Source organism: Haliotis rubra, unplaced genomic scaffold, assembly GCF_003918875.1.
Source record: "Haliotis rubra isolate DU_JTF1 unplaced genomic scaffold, ASM391887v1 Scf43, whole genome shotgun sequence".
NCBI lineage: Eukaryota > Metazoa > Mollusca > Gastropoda > Lepetellida > Haliotidae > Haliotis > Haliotis rubra.
The window spans coordinates 66882-90075 of record NW_025767113.1 but is presented as its reverse complement, the minus strand read 5'-3'; the positions used below and the strand labels follow the sequence as shown (position 1 = coordinate 90075).

The 23194-nt window shown below is 40.3% G+C and overlaps 1 protein-coding gene across 1 annotated transcript in view; it reads right to left on the bottom strand.

Moving 5' to 3' along the window:
- LOC124288978 (DDB1- and CUL4-associated factor 13-like) overlaps positions 1–23194 on the bottom strand; it is a 48783-nt gene that overhangs the window by 8658 nt on the left and 16931 nt on the right. Inside the window, 7 exon segments of the mRNA XM_046725577.1 lie at positions 1797–1893; positions 16163–16230; positions 18583–18727; positions 20979–21087; positions 21090–21124; positions 21127–21139; positions 22153–22239. Coding sequence (XP_046581533.1) covers positions 1797–1893; positions 16163–16230; positions 18583–18727; positions 20979–21087; positions 21090–21124; positions 21127–21139; positions 22153–22239 — 554 coding nt within the window.

Here is a 23194-nt window from a genome sequence, read left to right as displayed (position 1 = left end):
TATGGAAGCAAGACGTGTCTGACATACATATGGAAGCAAGACATGTGTCTGACATACATATGGAAGCAAGATGTGTGTCTGACATACATATGGAAGCAAGACGTGTCTGACATACATATGGAAGGAAGATGTGTGTCTGACATACATATGGAAGCAAGACATGTGTCTGACATACATATGGAAGCAAGATGTGTGTCTGAGATACATATGGAAGCAAGACATGTGTCTGATATACATATGGAAGCAAGATGTGTGTCTGACATACATATGGAAGCAAGATGTGTGTCTGACATACATATGGAAGCAAGACATGTGTCTGACATACATATGGAAGCAAGATGTGTGTCTGACATACATATGGAAGCAAGACATGTGTCTGACATACATATGGAAGCAAGACATGTGTCTGACATACATATGGAAGCAAGATGTTTGTCTGACATACATATGGAAGCAAGACATGTCTGACATACATATGGAAGCAAGATGTGTGTCTGACATACATATGGAAGCAAGACGTGTCTGACATACATATGGAAGCAAGATGTGTGTCTGACATACATATGGAAGCAAGATGTTTGTCTGAGATACATATGGAAGCAAGACATGTGTCTGACATACATATGGAAGCAAGATGTGTGTCTGAGATACATATGGAAGCAAGACATGTGTCTGACATACATGGAAGCAAGACATGTGTCTGACATACATATGGAAGCAAGATGTGTGTCTGAGATACATATGGAAGCAAGACATGTGTCTGACATACATATGGAAGCAAGATGTGTGTCTGAGATACATATGTAAGTATTGAAGTTAGTGGTGTAACATTTCATCGATAGTATCGATGTTTGCATCGTCAACTACGCGATACGAGTGCATCGATACAAAACACATTTAGGCAATATATCAGGATATTTATATCGCAAGGGTCCACGATACATCGATGTATCGCCACAAGAGACGATATATCCGATACAACTTCAATACTAGTTAAAGTTGTAAGGAGTATTGCATTAGGAATAGGAAGGGAGTCTCTTTGAAATTCTTCTGAATTTTAAAAACAAATTGAACCTTTTAGGAATTTGTTTGTGTCTGTTATCTTTGTTACATGGACAAAGGAGTTGGTGTATAAGTGAAAGAGTGTGAACATGTTTCAAACTCTGTGAACTGTAGAATACTTGTCTTTAGTAATTGAAATATGTTTTAGTTGTTTGACAAATAACACCATTTATTAACATACCACGAGCAGACGTCTTAGCTTTGTTAAGAAAGAGAACAAAGAAAGATAAAATTTAGAAAGCATACTTAAGAGTTTTTTTCAGTGATTCTGAATTCTGATATAAATTACATTCAATTGTTTGTGAAAGCATCGATGCAGAAACACACTTTCCCAAAGGAAACTTGGGTTTCAAACTTATATATGTTAGATCAAAGTATACTGAATATGTTTGACTGTACTTTAAAAGCATTAAATGCTGAAACTTTATTAAATGAACATCTTTTTAAGTGTGTGTGAATGTAACACAAGATCTGCTGTATAACAAATAAAGATTTTAAAGATAAAGTCATTTTATAATATCTATCATATATGTTCTGCTATTAGAAATTGTAAAGTATCGGGATACGTATCGTATCGCCACCATTGTATCGTGATGATAATCGTCTCGCAGGTTCCTTGCCAATACTTTCATGATATATCGGCTCGCCTAAGTAAACTGGTATCGGGATATATCGTCTCGCCACTTAGACCACGATACACAGCTCTAATTGAAGTACTTCACAGCTGGACGTACCTGCTGTGTCTCTGGTCAACAGGAAATATTCTGATACACTTGTCATACCCAGCTGACACGAACTCCCGTCCAGTCGGTGAGTAGTCAACATCCATCACTAAAAAAATACATAATCATGTTCGGTCTTGTAAACTTGAAGTATTATCAACAATGATATTTATTCTTTGAACACTACGTTCACCACTTGATTGCCTTACATCCTGAAACTTGTTTCTCCCCCAAAGGTTTAACTTGAATAAAAAATTGCAAAATCCCATTTTCTTGGGTTGTCTTTCTTCCAAGAGGTCATGGGGCGGTGGGGTAGCCTAGTGGTTAAAGTCACGCCGAAGATCCAGTTTGATTCCCCTAATGGGTACAATGTGCGAAGCCCATTTCTGGTGTCCCCCGACGTGATATTGCTGGAATAATGCTAAAAGCGGCATAAAACGAAACTCACTCACTCACTCCAAGTGGTCATTCCAAGTGCTATCCATTGGAGTTATCTCCCCTTCAGTCTAAGTAAACTGTATTGTTTATAGGCTCAGTATTGTTCGTTACACTGCCATACTGGTTCTAACAAACCCTAGTAGAAGCTAACCTTTGTGCGATCTATGACCGTACAATCAAACACGAGACGGACGAACTGAATAAACCAATCAGACAACAGCTACTGTTTATTCAGTTTGAGTTTCTGAGTGAAGTGCTTTTGAATATTCTTTTTCCCCGGTTGCCGACACTGAACTTTCAACAAACAAAAATCTGCATAAATATTTGACCTGCAGTATATACGCTTAGGGGTTTCTAGTGACATGGCTACTATTGCTTATAATTCCGCAAGATGACATCCTGGAATATTGACCCAAATACTAGTTTCAGCGACTTTTACTCACAGTTATGAAAAATGGCGTTCTCCATGTGTATCACTCGGAAGCAATCGGAGTATAACATTTGGAATTGTTTGAGTACAAATGTTTTCGAGGTAAAAGTTCAAACGGTATGTGCGACTGTTAACTTTTGCGATTTGGTAAGCTGTTTTCTTATTGGTCAAATCAAAAGGTTAGCTGACGTGACCTTCTACTAGGGTTTGTTAGACTCAGTATGGCAGTGTAATGAATAATACTGAGCCTAAGTTTACTCAGACTGGTGGAAACCTAATAATTTGCACGTGACCTAAGGCAGCCAGTCATATTACAGCAATGGATACCGTCCTCGTAAACGAAACCTTAAAGATTGAGCCGAAAGTATGGGGTAAAATCACGCTATTCTGAATATGTTACGCAAAAAGTCACCACCTATATTATGGAACTTAGAGGATGTATCGTGCTGGGTTATGGCCTGTGACAAAAATGCTTCATGCATATATTTTAGTATTAAACATCGTGTCCGAGAGTAGCCGAGATGAAAGCCAAGATGTCACTTGAATTACAATACAAGATCGCTCAAAAAAGATGGAAATAGTAAGTTATAATGTACGTTTGACAACTTTTATGAATACTGTTGTTGATTTTATTCTTTAGTTTATTCAATTTGTTTAATTATTTTTTCTTTGACAACTTTGGACCCATTACAGAAGCATGTGTCCAAGAATTGTCTTTTTTTCAATAACATTGCGAAAAATAGTTTATAATTCTAATCCTGTTGATAATATATGGTCATTTGAAATTTAATAAGTGTTTTCAGACATTGTGAAAAATGATAGATTTGATAAAAGAATCATATGTTAGATAGGTTCCTAAAATTATAGATCATTTTGATGCGACTAAAGCCTGGCCGGTTTACCGGGCCTAGGGTGTCTGGGGACTCATGACGTCTTGGACAGTTTTCCGGCCTACGGTGTTGAATGGGTTAAACTTGACTCTAATGTGACAACATTTAAAAGCAGACTGAAACCACCTCTTCAGCAATGCCTTCCGATGCCCAGATTGCTAGTGCACAGAGCACAACAGACTGTGATTGCTATGCACTATAAGGGTCATTTTCAAAATTGGTAGGATTTTCTGTCCGTTCCAAATATAAAAAAAATCTGTTAACTTAAAAGGATTTTTTTGTACTAGAAAACATATTTAGAAGTTTACTAGTCAGTTAATGTGGTATATCATTAGTCTTGTCATTTTGAAATTTATATTTAGCCACATTTTAGGGTCAAAATTGGCAGATTTGCTCTGTCCGGAGGTGACGGTCCTAATATCAGTGTTTACAAATAATGTAAATATAAATGCAAATAAACAAACTAATTCATATTATGCCAGTTAGGATTGAACAGGCATACTCAAACTGCATTTAATTTTTTTTTTAACTTAAAAAGTTTTTTCTACAAATTGTAACATGCTTGTCCTGTGATTTTGTGTCCTGACCGTTACCAGTGTATGAAATTCCTGCAACAATTTCCCCCTGGATCTGGATTGTAATACTACTTGCTGTGTGTGCTTGAGCTAGCCCCTGTGCATGTGACAGCAGATGAAATAATGAAATTCAACACATTTTGAAGAAAACTGACACCATCAAATAAGTATAAATGTTATGTGTCAACCTTAATTGTCCAGACCGTTACCAATGTATTTTGTGTCAAATATATCTCTTTGTTTTTTCACATTTCAATGGATATGTTGCCCAGAAATGGAAGAGGTGGAAGGCATGTCCTTTGAAATCTTTTAGGGATCATTCATTTTTTTATTTTAGATTTACTTACAAATTGTCTTGACCGTTACTGTCCAAACCGTTACCATTCTGCAAAGTAATGGTTTGGACAGTCCTTGTAACGGTCTGGACAAAATGATTTGTATTTCAAAACATTGTTCATTAATATTTGAAATATAACAAATTTATAATTACTTTAAGGGTTAAGATAAGTGTAAGCATGGAATTTTACTGTTCAAAGGAGTTTTGATGTAGTATCATAAAAAACAGTCTCTAGTAATGGTTTGGACAAATAATAGTAACGGTCAGGACATATCTTTAATAAATTTCATTTTTAAAGAATATGTTCCATGGTGTGATAATAATTTTTTATTTACTTATCTATCTGCTTTAAACAATAAAAAACAAAACGAATTTATCACGTTAAGTTTCTATTTTCTATAAGATCTATAGTCTTTATAAATTAAAGGTAACGGTTAGGACATCTATGGTAACAGTTTGGACAAAATGTAGTAACGGTAAACAACTTTCAGTATTCCAACCTTTAAAGATTTTTTGGGTGTAAACTGTTTTAACTTTAACTGTGAGATATGTAAGGCTACCATTTCCTTTGAATATTTGCTAGGTGCTAATATGTTGGCCAAACCCTTGTATTTGATAAATATATGTTACCATCTCACGATTAACAAAAAGTAAAAGTATCCGAGTGAATGAAAGAAGTATATTTCGTGGAGACTAATATTGCACCATAATATCAACAGCAAAATGATATCTATGCAGTGACCTGTGTAGCATGACCATGTGTACAGTATCATAGTTGTTGCAGTACCTTTCAGAATTTAATCTTTTGCAACTTTTTAGAGGGATAACATTTGTTTGTTACACTGATGTCCTGACCGTTACCAATAATGTCACAACCGTTACTATTCATTCAATCTTCGTTCCCCAAATGCACTCTTCTTTAGATTATAAGTGATTTTCAACCTAGACAGGTGTGTTTTTCTATTCTTTAGAAGCTACAGTTTGTTTTTATTCAAAAGCCTAAGTCCATTCACAAGTTTCATATTGATATAACAAATGTCCAAACCGTTACCACAGCATGGAAGAAAACATGTCACATTTGTTACAAGTTACAATTTCTAATACACATTTCACTGTCTGTCCAAAATTGGGGTTAGCAGTTGAAGTAAATAATATAATTTTTTCCTTTCATGTTACCTGTTTCTATGTTGAATTAAATTGTTTAAGGTTTATGTCCAGCCCGTTACCATTCCTGTCCAAACCGTTACCACTATTGTCCTAACCGTTACTGGTGTTAATTGACTGCTCTAATTAATTCATGATAATACATGAAACACTCCTCTTTATGCTGGTGTCATCAAAAGATGTCCTGGGCTTAGTAGCAGATGTGATTTTTAGACAATATTACCTGCGGAAAGCTATATGCATAATAATGTTTTAGAAAAATGCAATTTTTTGTGGTAAATAAATGAAAGATACAAAATAACACTTTCAAAAATATGTAATTTTTAGAGTAAAATTGATATTTTATACTTATCCTGACTCATGCTTATTGCTTGTCTTCTTCTTCTTGCGAACATAGTGGAACACATGTATCTCCCAATTGAAGTTCCCTTCAATAAAAAATCACTAATTAGTACTCACGAGTTACCTCCCTTCTACAAGCGCGGGAACGAGGGCGCGCCACCTCAACCCATGTGCCTCACTCTCTCATATACTGAGCCCAACACTTGAATTTCCAGGGAAATCCAAAGTGTTATGTGGGGAGGATGGGAGGGCTTACCTCATGAGTCAGGATAAGTATAAAATATCAATTTGACTCTAAAAATTACATATTTTTCCTTATCCTGACTCATGCTTATTGCTTGTAGAATCCAACGGAAAAGGAGGTGGGAATATATAATACTTTGGATTTTAATAATTAGTGATTTGAACTGTGAAGATTGTAATAACCCTATGGGAACTTCATAAAGGCACTGAACTGATGAATTCCTGCTAACTTATCAGCTGCCATATAAAGGTTATTACAATTTACTTATTATGATAAAAGTATATATAACATTAATACAATGCTTAAGACTAATAGACTTAAGCTTGTTAATATGATAGCATAAACTCCTTAGAGTTTGTTAGCAAAAATACTTTTATGATATAAACATAGTACTGAGCTTAAGATGTGATTAAACTTAAGCTTAATATATAATAGCAAAAACTCCTTAGAGTTTATTAGCTAATATACTTTTATGAAGTAAACATAGTACTAAGCTTAAGATATGAATAAAACTTAAGCTATATATATAATAGCAAAACTTCGTAGAGTTTGTTAGTTAATATATTTTATGATATGAGTATAGTACTGTGCTTAAGATATAATTAACTTAAGCTACCTAAATAGCCAAAAAAAACTCTGTAGAGTTTGTTAGCTTATACATTTTATAATGTAACCATAATGCTTAAGATATGATGAAACTTAAGCTAAATATATAATAGCAAAAAACTCTTCAGAGTTTGTTAGCTAATATACTTATATGATATAAACATAGTACTGAGCTTAAGATATGAATAAACTTAAGCTACATATATAATAGCAAAAAACTCTGTAGAGTTTGTTAGCTAATACATTTTATAATGTAACCATAATGCTTAAGATATGATGAAACTTAAGCTAAATATATAATAGCAAAAAACTCTTCAGAGTTTGTTAGCTAATATACTTATATGATATAAACATAGTACTGAGCTTAAGATATGAATAAACTTAAGCTACATATATAATAGCCAAAAACTCCTTAGAGTTTATTAGCTAATATACCTTTATGAAGTAAACATGGTACTAAGCTTAAGATATGAATAAAACTTAAGCTATATATATAATAGCAAAACTTCGTAGAGTTTGTTAGTTAATATATTTTATGATATGAGTATAGTACTGTGCTTAAGATATAATTAACTTAAGCTACCTAAATAGCCAAAAAATACTCCGTAGAGTTTGTTAGCTAATACATTTTATAATGTAACCATAATGCTTAAGATATGATGAAACTTAAGCTAAATATATAATAGCAAAAAACTCTTCAGAGTTTGTTAGCTAATATACTTATATGATATAAACATAGTACTGAGCTTAAGATATGAATAAACTTAAGCTACATATATAATAGCAAAAAAACTCCGTTAGAGTTTGTTAGCAAATGTAACCATAATGCTTAAGATATTGTTAGCTAATACATTTTATAATGTTAGCTAAACCATAATGCTTAAGATATGATGAAACTTAAACTTAAGCTAAATATATAATAGCAAAAACTCTTCAGTTACTAAGTTTGTTAGCTAATATATGAATATAGTAACTTATATGATATAAACATAGTACTTTGAGCTTAAGATATGAATAAACTTAAGCTACATATATAATAAACTAAAACTCCTGTCAGAGTTTGTTAGCTAATACATTTTATAATGTAACCATAATGCTTAAGATATGATGAAACTTAAGCTAAATATATAATAGCAAAAACTCTTCAGAGTTTGTTAGCTAATATACTTATATATGATATAAACATAGTACTGAGCTTAAGATATGAATAAACTTAAGCTATATATATAACAGCAAAAAACTCTGTAGAGTTTGTTAGCTAATACATTTTATAATGTAACCATAATGCTTAAGATATGATGAAACTTAAGCTAAATATATAATAGCAAAAAAAACTCTTCAGAGTTTGTTAGCTAATATACTTATATGATATAAACATAGTACTGAGCTTAAGATATGAATAAACTTAAGCTACATATATAATAGCAAAAAACTCCGTAGAGTTTGTTAGCTAATACATTTTACAATGTAACCATAATGCTTAAGATATGATGAAACTTAAGCTAAATATATAATAGCAAAAAATTCTTCAGAGTTTGTTAGCTAATATACTTATATGATATAAACATAGTACTGAGCTTAAGATATGAATAAACTTAAGCTACATATATAATAGCAAAAACTCCGTAGAGTTTGTTAGCTAATATATTTTTATGCTATGAGTATAGTACTGTGCTTAAGATATAATTAACTTAAGCTACAAATATAATAGCAAAAACTCTGTAGAGTTTGTTAGCTAATACATTTATAATGTAACCATAGAACTGAGCTTAAGATATGATTAACTTAAGCTAAATATATAATAACAAACTCCGTAGAGTTTTAGCTTATATATAGTATGATATAAAAACCATAGTACTGAGCTTAAGATAATAAATTAAACTTAAGCAAAATATATAGATAGCATGTATCTATTAGTACTGTTATCAGATAAGTATAAAATCTGTAAGATAGACTTATCTTCTCCATGGAACTGTCAACTGTTGAGCGAGGACCATGGGACCGAAATGGTGGATACCTGAGACGTCCTTGGTGGTGATATCTCTCAGATAGTGGTTGGCAAACACCATATCGGATCTCCAGAAACATCCCTCCATTATGGTATTCAACGAGCAATTCCCATGTAGAGCGAGAGTTGAGGCTAGCACTCTAGTTTCGTGAGGATTAGAAGCTCTTGGACGGTCGAGCCCTGCAGCCTTGTAGGCACGTAGTATGACAGTTCTGATCCAGATAGATATAGTAGTACGTGAGACTTCCGTCTGCTTAGCTGTAGATATAGGGATAAATAATCTCTTGAATATCCCTCTGCTCTGTTTGGATCGTTGGAGATATATTTTCAGTGCACAAACTGGGCATAGTGATAGATCCATCGTATCATGCGGTCCAAGTATGGATGAGAGAGCTGGGACGTGGAATAATCTGTCTGGTTGACCTGGCAGTTGGATTTTCGCTATAAAATCCCAGCGAAGTCCCAGATGAGCTATGTTATGAATATCATCAAAGCGTGTTCTCTCGTAATCCAGTGCGTGAATCTCTGACATCCTGGCGGCCGTAGCAAGTGCTAACAGGAACAAGGTTTTGTGGGTCAGTGATTCAAACGATGTAGATAGCAATGGTTCATAAGCCTCACTAGTGAGGTGTTGGAGCACTATATTTAGATCCCAGGCTGGAGCGTGAAACTTCCGTTTCTGATCCTCCAATCGGAACGCTCGTAGCAAAGCGAGTAACTCTGGTGTTTTTGTCAACTTGACGCCCGTTCTCATAGTTATGACAGAACTTATAGCTGCAAGATAAGTGGAGAAGGTTGAGCCTTTTAGATTCTTAGTTTGACGTAGATAACATAAGAAATCTGCCACTTGAGGATGTGTAGCATATCTGGCTGAAAATCCTTTCTTAGCAGCGTAATTGACAAAACTGTGCCATTTGTCATCGTATAAGTTACGAGTTGAGTTACGTAGTGCAAGCGTGACCGCTTTAGCCGCTCTGGCAGAATAACCTCTCTTATTCAGACATGCCTTGATACAATCCATACGTGAAGTTGGAAAGCTTCTGGTGTTTCGTGCACTTGTTTGGTGTGCGGATGTATCAATAGATTGGTGCGTTGTGGGAGCTGAAGAATTGGTTTTTCGATTTCTTGTATGAGATCTGGAAACCAAGTTCTCGCTGTCCAGTAGGGCGCAACCAAAATCAGATGGAGGCTCTGCATTTGACTGATTTTCTGTAAGACTTGTGGGAATAACGCTGGAGGCGGGAAAGCATACGCGTTGAGTCCCTCCCACGATATGCTTAGTGCGTCCGTTGCCCATGCTAGTGGGTCTGGCACTGGCGATACGAATGTTGTCAGTTGCTTGTTGAATCGAGTGGCGAATAGGTCTATCAGAGGAGATCCTATTTCCATGATTATTTGATTGAATATCTCTGTGTGGAGCATCCATTCTGTCGGCGACGGTTGGTGTGGCCGAGAGAGAGCGTCTGCTAATACATTCTTTGCTCCTGGAATGTGGCAAGCTCTGACGTGTATGTTTAGATTGTCGATTAGATCGAACAGTCTGAAACATCGAGTCAGTAGGTTCTGTGACCTTGTTGAACCTTGTTTGTTCACATAAAACGCCACTGTTGAATTGTCTGTGTGAACCATCAACTGAGCGTTCTGTAGCAGGTTGCTCCAGTGACTTATGGCGTTTATGACTGCTTGCATCTCTAGCAGATTATGAGACATTTGCTCTCTTGATTGCTCCATAGACCTGACGCTGTCCTGCCAGCAAGGTGGGCTCCCAACCTTGTAGTGACGCGTCTACGTAGAGATGTGTTTTCGATTCCGGCTCTACTAAGGAGACGCCTGCGCAAACATTCAATCTCTTGGTCTTGATGATGAAATTCAACTGTAGTCTGAGACGCTGTGGACTTGGATCCACTTGTATCCCGTCGTCGAGGTAAATTCGCTGCGAAGTCCTTAACGATGTAGGTGCACAACCAGGGGTGACTGCCATCGTTGAACTTTATGTAAAAAATCGCCTGACTGCCGTGCCCCTCGTCCTTACTTGACAGGGGAGGTCTCTAACCTCAAGAAGGCAGCCCAATCATGAAGGTTCAGATTAGCTGGACTGTAAGGAGGCTTGCTCGTTCACTGATATAATGTTGTCACTTGCAACCTATGTCTTGAACTGTGAACTATGCTCGACCTCTGCGTAGGGCGTTTCCATCGCGGTCCAATCAGAACAAGGCAATTTGGTTCTGTAGAGTACCCACGCTGTGATGTCACCGGTGTAGCAGGAAAAGGAACCTTGTATAATATAGTGCCGTCGTTGATATTAGAACAATCGTCGGTCTTCACCGTAGCTTCCCGGAGTTACCCGAGTGACCACGTGTTTCGAGGGTTAATGGTAAACGCTCGAAACCTCCGGCGCGAAATACCTCGCTCTGTAATATTAATGCTGGGTAGGTTATTTTCCTGGCTGTCGTGAAAGTAACTTCAGTCTTGAAGATAATTCCGACTTCCTTATATAAAGGTTCAATAAAACTTGCAAGTTGTCAGCTTGTAGACTGTGTACATGAATGTATCGTCATAATTTTAGAATTAAAGCTGAACTTGTTGTACATATTTCTTCTCAGGAAATCGTTGACGATTATGAGTTTTACTCGCTGTAACAAGGCTGCTGTTCAATTCCATAATTGAAATTGTCTGCAGATCTGCGTTTGGGCTTTCGAAGATTTGGAGCAGGCTGTATCCAGATTAGCTGGTACCGCTGCAATCGGGTCAACAGGAGGTAAGGTGAAATTATCTACATCATCATCCTTCATGACGTAAGTCTGAGTTGAATTCTCGTTCTTCGATGGGAAAGCAAGTTGTAACTCATTCACCATCCAGTATCTAATCTCAGCATCTGAGAAAATGATACCTTCCTCCTCTTCTGACGTAGGGTCACATGTCGGAGTCCTAGATCTATAGGAAGATCTATGAGAGGACTGTGATGAACGGACTGACGAGTGGCTAGTGTAAGGAGACCTTGGAGGAGACATCCTCGGCGAACGCTGGGGACTTCTTCTATATCTTCTGGGTGAGGTAGATTTGGAGCCACTTAGCCTTCGCGACCTTCGCGAATGTATCGAGTCAGTGTCCGTATCGACATATGAGCTCTTGCTTCGCGAATGACCTCTGTGTTCAACAGGGTGTGGGCTCGTCGAATCGCTCCTTCTCCGCAATGTCCCTCGCAACTGGTGAGGCTCTAGCTCCTTCGCGGAGGCGGCCTGGGACTTCCATTGCGAAGTGATCGCTACGGGCTGGGTTGCCCTTCGCGGAGGCGCGTTTGTGGGCTCTGGGGCCCTACGCGAAGCCTAGGCGGGCTCTGGGGCCCTGTATGACTTAGTATGGGTTGGGCTCTAGGGTCCGTGGCTCTGGGGCCTCTGTAAACCGTAACGGTCCTCCATCAGTCTCATGATTTGGTTGACCAGGTCGTCTGGGACGGTCTGCGCTGACGTTGAGGGTGGCCTCTCTGTTAAAGTGACGGGACCCTCAATCATAATCTCCGGCGTCAGCGTAGGCATCTCTGGTTGCGTATTGATCTGCGCTGTGTTGACTGTAGCAGATACTGGACATTTCTTATGACGTACATCTGGAATGATAATCGGAATGTTGTCATCATATAAACATAATTCTGAGACAGGTAGAATATCGGTGGCAAAATTATTTGTAGCTTTTGTAGATTTCCCTTTTGACGAAGCTGTGGACCTGGGGGTTCGAAGCGTATGTTGAGATGATGTGGATGCTTTCCTAGTCTTAGACTGAGAAGACGTAATGTCTTGAGATGCAGGTCGCTTCTTGGACATAGCGGACTGCGTCCCACGCTTATCCCCCGAGGGAACTCAGGCAGGCCACCAGCCGGTGGCGGGTCGTCAGTCAACAGTTGACAGGGTATATTAGCTTCCGATCTATTAGCCATGACTGAAGATTGTTTGCGAGATTTATCTGCCTTCCGTCTCAAAACAGAACATAGATATTTATCAAAGGCAGAAATTGGTAAATTAATACATAATTTACAACGAGAAACAATAGAACATGGAGTAATGCAACTAGGGCATTTTAAATGTGGATCGGTAGCTGAATAACGTAGTTTACAACCTGTGTAGATTCTCATTAACGTAAACTGCTGAACAAACACGGCGAACCGTGAATAAAACAGCAGAAACACGACTAATAATCAATGCAAATTGAATAAGGATACTAGTAACACCTCTATAAATGAATATAAGAGGTACTAAACTAAATATAAATAAAGGATATAGTGTGTCGGGAGACACAGGTGCTCTCGTGTCCAGCTCACTGGGCGAAGAAGGAGAGAGTGAGGCACATGGGTTGAGGTGGCGCCCTCGTTCCCGGGCTTGTAGAAGGGAGGTAACTCGCGAGTACTAATTAGTGATTTTTTATTGAAGGGAACTTCAATTGGGAGATACACGTGTTCCACTATGTTCGCAAGAAGAAGAAGACAAGCAATAAGCATGAGTCAGGATAAGGAAAAATAATGATAATAGTTTTTACCTTCAAGTTTGATTAAGTCGGTGTAAAAGCTGTGTATGCCATCTTTGATGATGCCTGTCAGTCCTTACTCTCGATAGGTCAGTCCTGGTTCTGTCAGTCCTTACTCTCAACAATGTCTGTCAGTCCTTACTCTCATGTTCGATGTCTGTCAGTCCTTACTCTCAATAATGTCTGTCAGTCCTTACTCTCAACGATGTCTTTCAGTCCAGTCCATACTCTCAATGATGTCTGTCAGTCCTTACTCTCAATGATGTCTGTCAGTCCTTACTCTCAATGATGTCTGTCAGTCCTTACTCTCAACGATGTCTGTCAGTCCTTACTCTCAACGATGTCTGTCAGTCCTTACTCTCAACGATGTCTGTCAGTCCTTACTCTCAACGATGTCTGTCAGTCCTTACTCTCAACGATGTCTGTCAGTCCTTACTCTCAATGATGCCTGTCAGTCCTTACTCTCAATAATGTCTGTCAGTCCTTACTCTCAACAATGTCTGTCAGTCCTTACTCTCAATAATGTCTGTCAGTCCTTACTCTCATCGATGTCTGTCAGTCCTTACTCTCAACAATGTCTTTCAGTCCTTACTCTCAACGTTGTCTTTCAGTCCTTACTCTCAACGATGTCTGTCAGTCCTTACTCTCAACGTTGTCTGTCAGTCCTTACTCTCAACAATGTCTGTCAGTCCTTACTCTCAACGATGTCTGTCAGTCCTTACTCTCAATAATGTCTGTCAGTCCTTACTCTCAATAATGTCTTTCAGTCCTTACTCTCAACGTTGTCTGTCAGTCCTTACTCTCAACAATGTCTGTCAGTCCTTACTCTCAACGATGTCTCTGTCAGTCCTTACTCTCAATAATGTCTGTCAGTCCTTACTCTCTCAACGATGTCTTTCAGTCCAGTCCATACTCTCAATGATGTCTGTCAGTCCTACTCTCAATGATGTCTGTCAGTCCTTACTCTCAACGATGTCTGTCAGTCCTTACTCTCAACGATGTCTGTCAGTCCTTACTCTCAACGATGTCTGTCAGTCCTTACTCTCAACGATGTCTGTCAGTCCTTACTCTCAACGATGCCTGTCAGTCCTTACTCTGTCTCAGTCACTCTCAACGTCGTCTATATGTCTGTCAGTCCTTACTCTCAATAATGTCTGTCAGTCCTTACTCAACAATGTCTGTCAGTCCTTACTCTCAACGATGTCTGAGTCTTCAACAACATCTGTCAATCACTCTCATCTCAATGATGTCTCAGTCCTTACTCTCAACGATGTCTGTCAGTCCTTACTCTCAACAATGTCTGTCAGTCCTTACTCTCAACGATGTCTGTCAGTCCTTACTCTCAATGATGCCTGTCAGTCCTTACTCTCAATGATGTCTGTCAGTCCTTACTCTCAACAATGTCTGTCAGTCCTTACTCTCAACGATGTCTGTCAGTCCTTACTCTCAACAATGTCTGTCAGTCCTTACTCTCAACGATGTCTGTCAGTCCTTACTCTCAATAATGTCTGTCAGTCCTTACTCTCAATAATGTCTTTCAGTCCTTACTCTCAACGTTGTCTGTCAGTCCTTACTCTCAACAATGTCTGTCAGTCCTTACTCTCAACGATGTCTGTCAGTCCTTACTCTCAATAATGTCTGTCAGTCCTTACTCTCAACGATGTCTTTCAGTCCAGTCCATACTCTCAATGATGTCTGTCAGTCCTTACTCTCAATGATGTCTGTCAGTCCTTACTCTCAATGATGTCTGTCAGTCCTTACTCTCAACGATGTCTGTCAGTCCTTACTCTCAATGATGTCTGTCAGTCCTTACTCTCAACGATGTCTGTCAGTCCTTACTCTCAACGATGTCTGTCAGTCCTTACTCTCAACGATGCCTGTCAGTCCTTACTCTCAACGATGTCTGTCAGTCCTTACTCTCAATAATGTTTGTCAGTCCTTACTCTGAATGATGCCTGTCAGTCCTTACTCTCAACGATGTCTGTCAGTCCTTACTCTCAACAATGTCTGTCAGTCCTTACGCTCAATGATGCCTGTCAGTCCTTACTCTCAATGATGCCTGTCAGTCCTTACTCTCAACGATGTCTGTCAGTCCTTACTCTCAACAATGTCTGTCAGTCCTTACGCTCAACAATGTCTGTCAGGTCTTACTCTCAATAATGTCTGTCAGTCCTTACTCTCAACGATGTCTGTCAGTCCTTACTCTCAATAATGTCTGACAGTCCTTACTCTCAATAATGTCTTTCAGTCCTTACTCTCAATAATGTCTGTCAGTCCTTACTCTCAACGATGTCTGTCAGTCCTTACTCTCAATGATGTCTGTCAGTCCTTACTCTCAATAATGTCTGTCAGTCCTTACTCTCAACAATGTCTGTCAGTCCTTACTCTCAATAATGTCTGTCAGTCCTTACTCTCAATGATGCCTGTCAGTCCTAACTCTCAACAATGTCTGTCAGTCCTTACTCTCAACGATGTCTGTCAGTCCTTACTCTCAATAATGTTTGTCAGTCCTTACTCTCAATAATGTCTGTCAGTCCTTACTCTCAATAATGTCTGTCAGTCCTTACTCTCAACGATGTCTGTCAGTCCTTACTCTCAATGATGCCTGTCAGTCCAGTCCTTACTCTCATCGATGTCTGTCAGTCCTTACTCTCAACGATGTCTGTCAGTCCTTACTCTCAAAGATGTCTGTCAGTCCTTACTCTCAATGATGTCTGTCAGTCTGTCTGATAGGCCCTTGATGAGACTGGCAAAAGGTTTCAGGTAGAGCGTTCATTCTAAATGCTAAAACTGAGCACTGCTGAAGCAAGGGAGATAACTTTAACATACCTGCTGAGATGTGGTCCATGTGAAAGTTGAGAGGCATTGAAAGTTTCCTCATGTCAAACGTGTACAGGCTGCAAAACAGAGATTATACCATACTGTTATGTACTGGCGACTATTGGCAAGTATAGTATTCGTGGAAAGTGACAAATATAAGGGTTAGCAACTGTGGACAGTGACAAATATAAGGGTTTGTAATCATGGACAGTGACAAATATAAGGGTTAGTAATCGTGGACAGTGACAAATATAAGGGTTAGCAATCGTGGACAGTGACAAATATAAGGGTTTGTAATCATGGACAGTGGCAAATATAAGGGTTAGTTATTGTGGACACTGACAAATATAAGGGTTAGTAATCGTGGACAGTGACAAATATAAGGGTTAGTAATCGTGGACAGTGACAAATATAAGGGTTAGTAATCGTGGACAGTGACAAATATAAGGGTTAGTAGTCGTGGACAGTGACAAATATAAGGGTTAGTAATCGTGGACAGTGACAAATATAAGGGTTAGTAATCGTGGACAGTGACAAATATAAGGGTTAGTAGTCGTGGACAGTGACAAATATAAGGGTTAGTAATCGTGGACAGTGACAAATATAAGGGTTAGTAGTCGTGGACAGTGACAAATATAAGGGTTAGTAATCGTGGACAGTGACAAATATAAGGGTTAGTAATCGTGGACAGTGACAAATACTGTAAACGTATTATATTTCGTGCAGGTTTTATTTTCGCGCAAAACATTTCAGCGCGAAAATTGATACACCGCGAATAAACCAGTCATTCTTTCAGTCTAGCCACGGTCGCCCCTGAGTTGTTACCATAACACATCAAGTTTGAAGAAAGAAATTTACGGGAATCTTAAAATGACTGCTATTAGTGGCGGTCAAAGAGCCAGCTGGCAGTTCCGGCAATTACTGATTGCGCGAATAATTGACCGCGGGATGTAGTCTAAACTATCAATTCCGCGAAAATTGCACCACGCGAAAATAAGTACGTTTACAGTATAAGGGTTAGTAATCGTGGACAGTGACAAATATAAGGGTTAGTGATCGCAGACAGTGACAAATATAAGGGTTAGTAATCATGGAAACTGACAAGTACAAGGGGTAGTAATCGTGGACCCTGACAAGTATAAGGTTTAGTGATTTCGACACTGAAATTGCACCACGCGAAAATAAGTACGTTTACAGTATAGGGGTTAGTAATCGTGGACAGTGACAAATATAAGTGTTAGTAATCGTGGACAGTGACAAATATAAGGGTTAGTCGTCGTGGACAGTGACAAATATAAGGGTTAGTAATCGTGGACAGTGACAAATATAAGGGTTAGTAATCGTGGACAGTGACAAATACTGTAAACGTATTATATTTCGTGCAGGTTTTATTTTCGCGCAAAACATTTCAGCGCGAAAATTGATACACCGCGAATAAACCAGTCATTCTTTCAGTCTAGCCACGCTCGCCCCTGAGTTGTTACCATAACACATCAAGTTTGAAGAAAGAAATTTACGAGAATCTTAAAATGACTGCTATTAGTGGCGGTCAAAGAGCCAGCTGGCAGTTCCGGCAATTACTGATTGCGTGAATAATTGACCGCGGGATGTAGTCTAAACTATCAATTCCGCGAAAATTGCACCACGCGAAAATAAGTACGTTTACAGTATAAGGGTTAGTAATCGTGGACAGTGACAAATATAAGGGTTAGTGATCGCAGACAGTGACAAATATAAGGGTTAGTAATCATGGAAACTGACAAGTACAAGGGGTAGTAATCGTGGACCCTGACAAGTATAAGGTTTAGTGATTTCGACACTGAAATTGCACCACGCGAAAATAAGTACGTTTACAGTATAGGGGTTAGTAATCGTGGACAGTGACAAATATAAGTGTTAGTAATCGTGGACAGTGACAAATATAAGGGTTAGTGATGGCAGACAGTGACAAATATAAGGGTTAGTAATCGTGGAAACTGACAAGTATAAGGGGTAGTGATTGTGGACACTGACAAGTATAAGGGGTAGTGATCGTGGACACTGACAAGTATACAGGGTAGTAATCGTGGACACTGACAAGTATAAGGCGTAGTAATCGTGGACACTGACAAGTATAAGGCGTAGTAATCGTGGACACTGACAAGTAGAAGGGTTAATTATCGCGGATACTGACAAGTAGAAGGGGTAGTGATCGCGGACACTGACAAGTATAAGGGTTAGTAATCGTGGACACTGACAAGTATTAGGGTTAGTAATCATGGACACTGACAAGTAGAAGGGTTAATTATCGCGGAGACTGACAAGTATAAGGGGTAGTGATCGCGGACAGTGACAAGTATAAGGGGTAGTGATCGTGGACACTTACAAGTAAAGGGGTCGATTATTGGTGGACAGTGACATAGTGATTGGGGAATAGATTCCAGACTCACTTGTAATCTTCATTCGCCACAGTGAAGGTGAAAGCCTCCATTGGGTTCCAGGCGATGGCATTGGAACACATCTTCAGGATGACCTGTACAGAAGAGGGAAGTGTAAAGTGAATCATGTCACACCCTGAACTCCCAGTATCATGAACTGTCACAAGCTGACCTCCCAGTATCATGAACTGTGTCACAGCCTGACCTCCCAGTATCATGAACTGTGTCACAGCCTGACCTCCCAGTATCATGAGCTGTGTCACAGCCTGACCTCCCAGTATCATGAACTGTGTCACAGCCTGATCTCCCAGTATCATGAACTGTGTCACAGTCAGACCTCCCAGTATCAGGAACTGTGTCACAGCCTGACCTCCCAGTATCATGAACTGTGTCACAGCCTGACCTCCCAGTATCATGAACTGTGTCACAACCCTGACCTCCAAAGTATCCTCCCTGTTATGAACTGTGTCACAACCTGACCTCCCAGTATCATGAACTGTGTCACAGTGACCTCATGAACTGTGTCACAACCTGACCTCCCAGTATCATGAACTGTGTCACAGGCTGACCTCCCAGTATCATGAACTGTGTCACCTCCCAGTATCATGACTGTGTCACTGACCTCCCAGTATCATGAACTGTGTCACAGGCTGACCTCCCAGTATCATGAACTGTGTCACAGCCTGACCTCCCAGTATCATGAACTGTGTCACTGCCTGACCTCCCAGTATCATGAACTGTGTCCTGCCTGAGTATCATGAACTGTGTCACTGCCTGACCTCCCAGTATCACTGTGTCACAGCCTGACCTCCCAGTATCATGAACTGTGTCACAGCCTGACCTCCCAGTATCATGAACTGTGTCACAGCCTGACCTCCCAGTATCATGAACTGTGTCACAGCCTGACCTCCCAGTATCATGAACTGTGTCACTGCCTGACATCCCAGTATCATGAACTGTGTCACAGCCTGACCTCCCAGTATCATGAACTGTGTCACAGCCTGACCTCCCAGTATCATGAACTGTGTCACAGCCTGACCTCCCAGTATCATGAACTGTGTCCTGACCTCCCAGTATCATGAACTGTGTCACAGCCTGACCTCCCAGTATCATGAACTGTGTCACCTGCCTGACCTCCCTCCCAGTATCATGAACTGTGTCACAGCCTGACCTCCCAGTATCATGAACTGTGTCACAGCCTGACCTCCCAGTATCATGAACTGTGTCACATGAGTATGCTGCCTGACCTCCCCTCCCCAGTATCATGAACTGTGCCTGACCTCCCAGTATCATGAACTGTGTCACAGCCTGACCTCCCAGTATCATGAACTGTGTCACTGCCTGACCTCCCAGTATCATGAACTGTGTCACAGCCTGACCTCCCAGTATCATGAACTGTGTCACAGCCTGACCTCCCAGTATCATGAACTGTGTCACACTGCCTGACCTCCCTGTCCTCTGTTGGCCTCTGTTCCGTCTACTAGTCCATCAGCCACCTCTGTGTCCATCACCTGTGTGTCCATCTTTCCTCTACCACCTCTGTGTGTGTTCTTCCTTGTGTCACCTTTCTTTTGTGGCTCCATCTTTCCACCACCTCCATTCTTCACCTCTGTATTGTCCATTGTGTTCCATCTGTGGCTACCTTCTTTTCCTCTGTGTGTCCATTCCTCTGTGTGTGTGTGTGTCTTCCTCCACCTGTGTCATCCTCCACCTCTGTGTCCATCCATTTTCCTGTGTGTGTGTGTCCTGTCCATGTGTGTGTGTCCTCTGTGTGTGTCTGTCTGTGTCCATTTGTGTGTGTCTGTCCACTCCAGCCTCTGACCACCACCTCTGATGTGTGCTGTGCCTCTGACCATCCACCTCTGTGTGTCCAGCCTCAGCCACCCGTCTTGATCCTCTGCTGTTCGTCTGCCTCTGCTGATTGCTCCATCCTTGGGCCACTGTGGCTCTGCCTCTTGGTGCGGTGGCTTGATGTCCACCTCTGTGTGTCGGAGATGTCTGTGTCCTTCCTCTGCTGATGTCCATCAGGCGCCCACTTGTGTCTCCAGCCATCTGCTGTGCCTGTCTGCTGACGGGTGTCCGCCTGGTGGCTGTGGCCATCAACTGTGCCACCTCTGCAGCCCAGCCACCACACTCTTTCTACTGGCCACCAACACACCCACCTCTGCAGCCAGCCATCAGCACTCCCACCTGTGTGTGGCCATCACCTCACCTCCTGTGACTTCCTCCTTCCTCTACGGTCACACCCATCTCTACTGCCACACCCCACCTCTTTGTGCACCCATCTCTACTGGCCACCCCATCTGTGCCCACCTTCCTGTGTGGCCACATCCATCTATACTGTGTCTGTCCATCTGGGCTGCCACCTCCACCTGGGTTCACTGTTACACCCATTAGTACTGACACACCCACCTCTACTGGATTTGTCCTTGACTGCTTCATGCTGTCCGATTTCAGATAATGATCCAGTTTATTTTGACCTTGTGCTCCATCCCAAATGTCATCCTTCCTCCAGCTTTATTTGCAAAGATATTTTCTGACCAGTGGTAGTCAGGCATTGGAACATTGTCTGTACAACAGGAAAATAGTCCGGCGTTTTCAACACCAAGCTGTCTCAAATCCTGAAAGAGTCCAAAATGGTCCTTCCTGGTCTACATGGTCAGGCTTCACGAGTTCGGTCGTCTCCCAGGCTTTGTATCCGTTTAAGCTACGGATTGGACGTTCCATTCCATATATGCCCCACTGGGATTGCTGGTGCAGCTGCGTTGTCTGGGTTCCAGTTCAGTATGGCTGCATCTTATGCACTGTTACGGTTGCTTCGTGTTGCATGCAGTTCATGTACCACTTGCGTGTAGTTCCACTATATAAATACATGTATACAATACAGTTGGTTACAAGGTATTGCTACATGTATACACTACTACATGTATACACTACAGTTACAAGGTATTGCTACATGTATACACTACAGTTACACAGTATCGCTACATGTATACACTACAGTTCCACTATATCGCTACATGTATACACTACAGTTACACACTACAGTTACGGTATATCGCATCACTTAACATGCATACTACATGTATACACTACAGTTCCACTATATACACTACGCTACATGTATACACTACAGTTACACTACATGTATACACTACAGTTACATAGTATCGCTACATGTATACACTACAGTTATCCACATGTATATACAGCTACATGTATCGCTACATGTATACACTACAGTTACACTATATCGCTACATGTATACACATTACAGTTACGCAGTGTATATCGCTACATGTATACACATACCTTCTACAGTTACACAGTATCGCTACATGTGCACAGTACAGTTACACGGTATCGCTACATGTATACACTACAGTTACACTGTATCGCTACATGTGCACAGTACAGTTACACGGTATCGCTACATGTACACACTACAGTTACACTGTATCGCAACATGTATTCACTACAGTTACACGGTATTACTACATGTATACACTACAGTTACATTGTATATCTACACATATTATACACTACAGTTACACTCTATGAAAATCTTGTGACACTCCTCACCTTCCCCAGGATGATGTTCATGGGCTCCACATCTATGCCCCCTTCTGCTGTCATCCGCCACTGCTTGATGGTGCTGTCTGCCCCACACTGCCAACATACAGTAGTCACTGCTATAGTCAGGAGTATTTGATCACAGACACAGACACACGTCACAGTGGATGCACCACTTTACATCTACTGTAGGGCAGGAATATTGTGATACAAGAAAAGGAAAATGACACGATGAACCACTTTACATCTACTGTAGGGTAGGAATAATGTGATACAAGAAAAGGAAAATGACACGATGAACCACTTTACATCTACTGTAGGGTAGGAATAATGTGATAGGAGAAATGGAGAATGACACGATGCACCACTTTACATCTACTGTAGGGTAGGAACAATGTGATGGGAGAAAAGGAAAATGACACGATGCACAACTTTACATCCACTGTAGTGTAGGAATAATGTGATAGGAGAAATGGAGAATGACACGATGCACCACTTTACATCCACTGTAGGGTAGGAATAATGTGATAGGAGAAAAGGAGAATGGCTTGATGCACCACTTTACATCCACTGTAGGGTAGGAATAATGTGATAGGAGAAAAGGAAAATGACACGATGCACCTCTTCACATCTACTGTAGGGTAGGAACAATGTGATGGGAGAAAAGGAAAATGACACGATGCACAACTTTACATCCACTGTAGTGTAGGAATAATGTGATAGGAGAAATGGAGAATGACACGATGCACCACTTTACATCCACTGTAGGGTAGGAATAATGTGATAGGAGAAAAGGAGAATGGCTTGATGCACCACTTTACATCCACTGTAGGGTAGGAATAATGTGATAGGAGAAAAGGAGAATGACACGATGCACCTCTTCACATCTACTGTAGGGTAGGAATAATGTGATAGGAGAAATGGAGAATGACACGATGCACCACTTTACATCTACTATAGGGTAGGAATAATGTGATAGGAGAAAAGGAAAATGACACGATGCACCACTTTACATCCACTGTAGGGTAGGAATAATGTGCTACAAGAAATG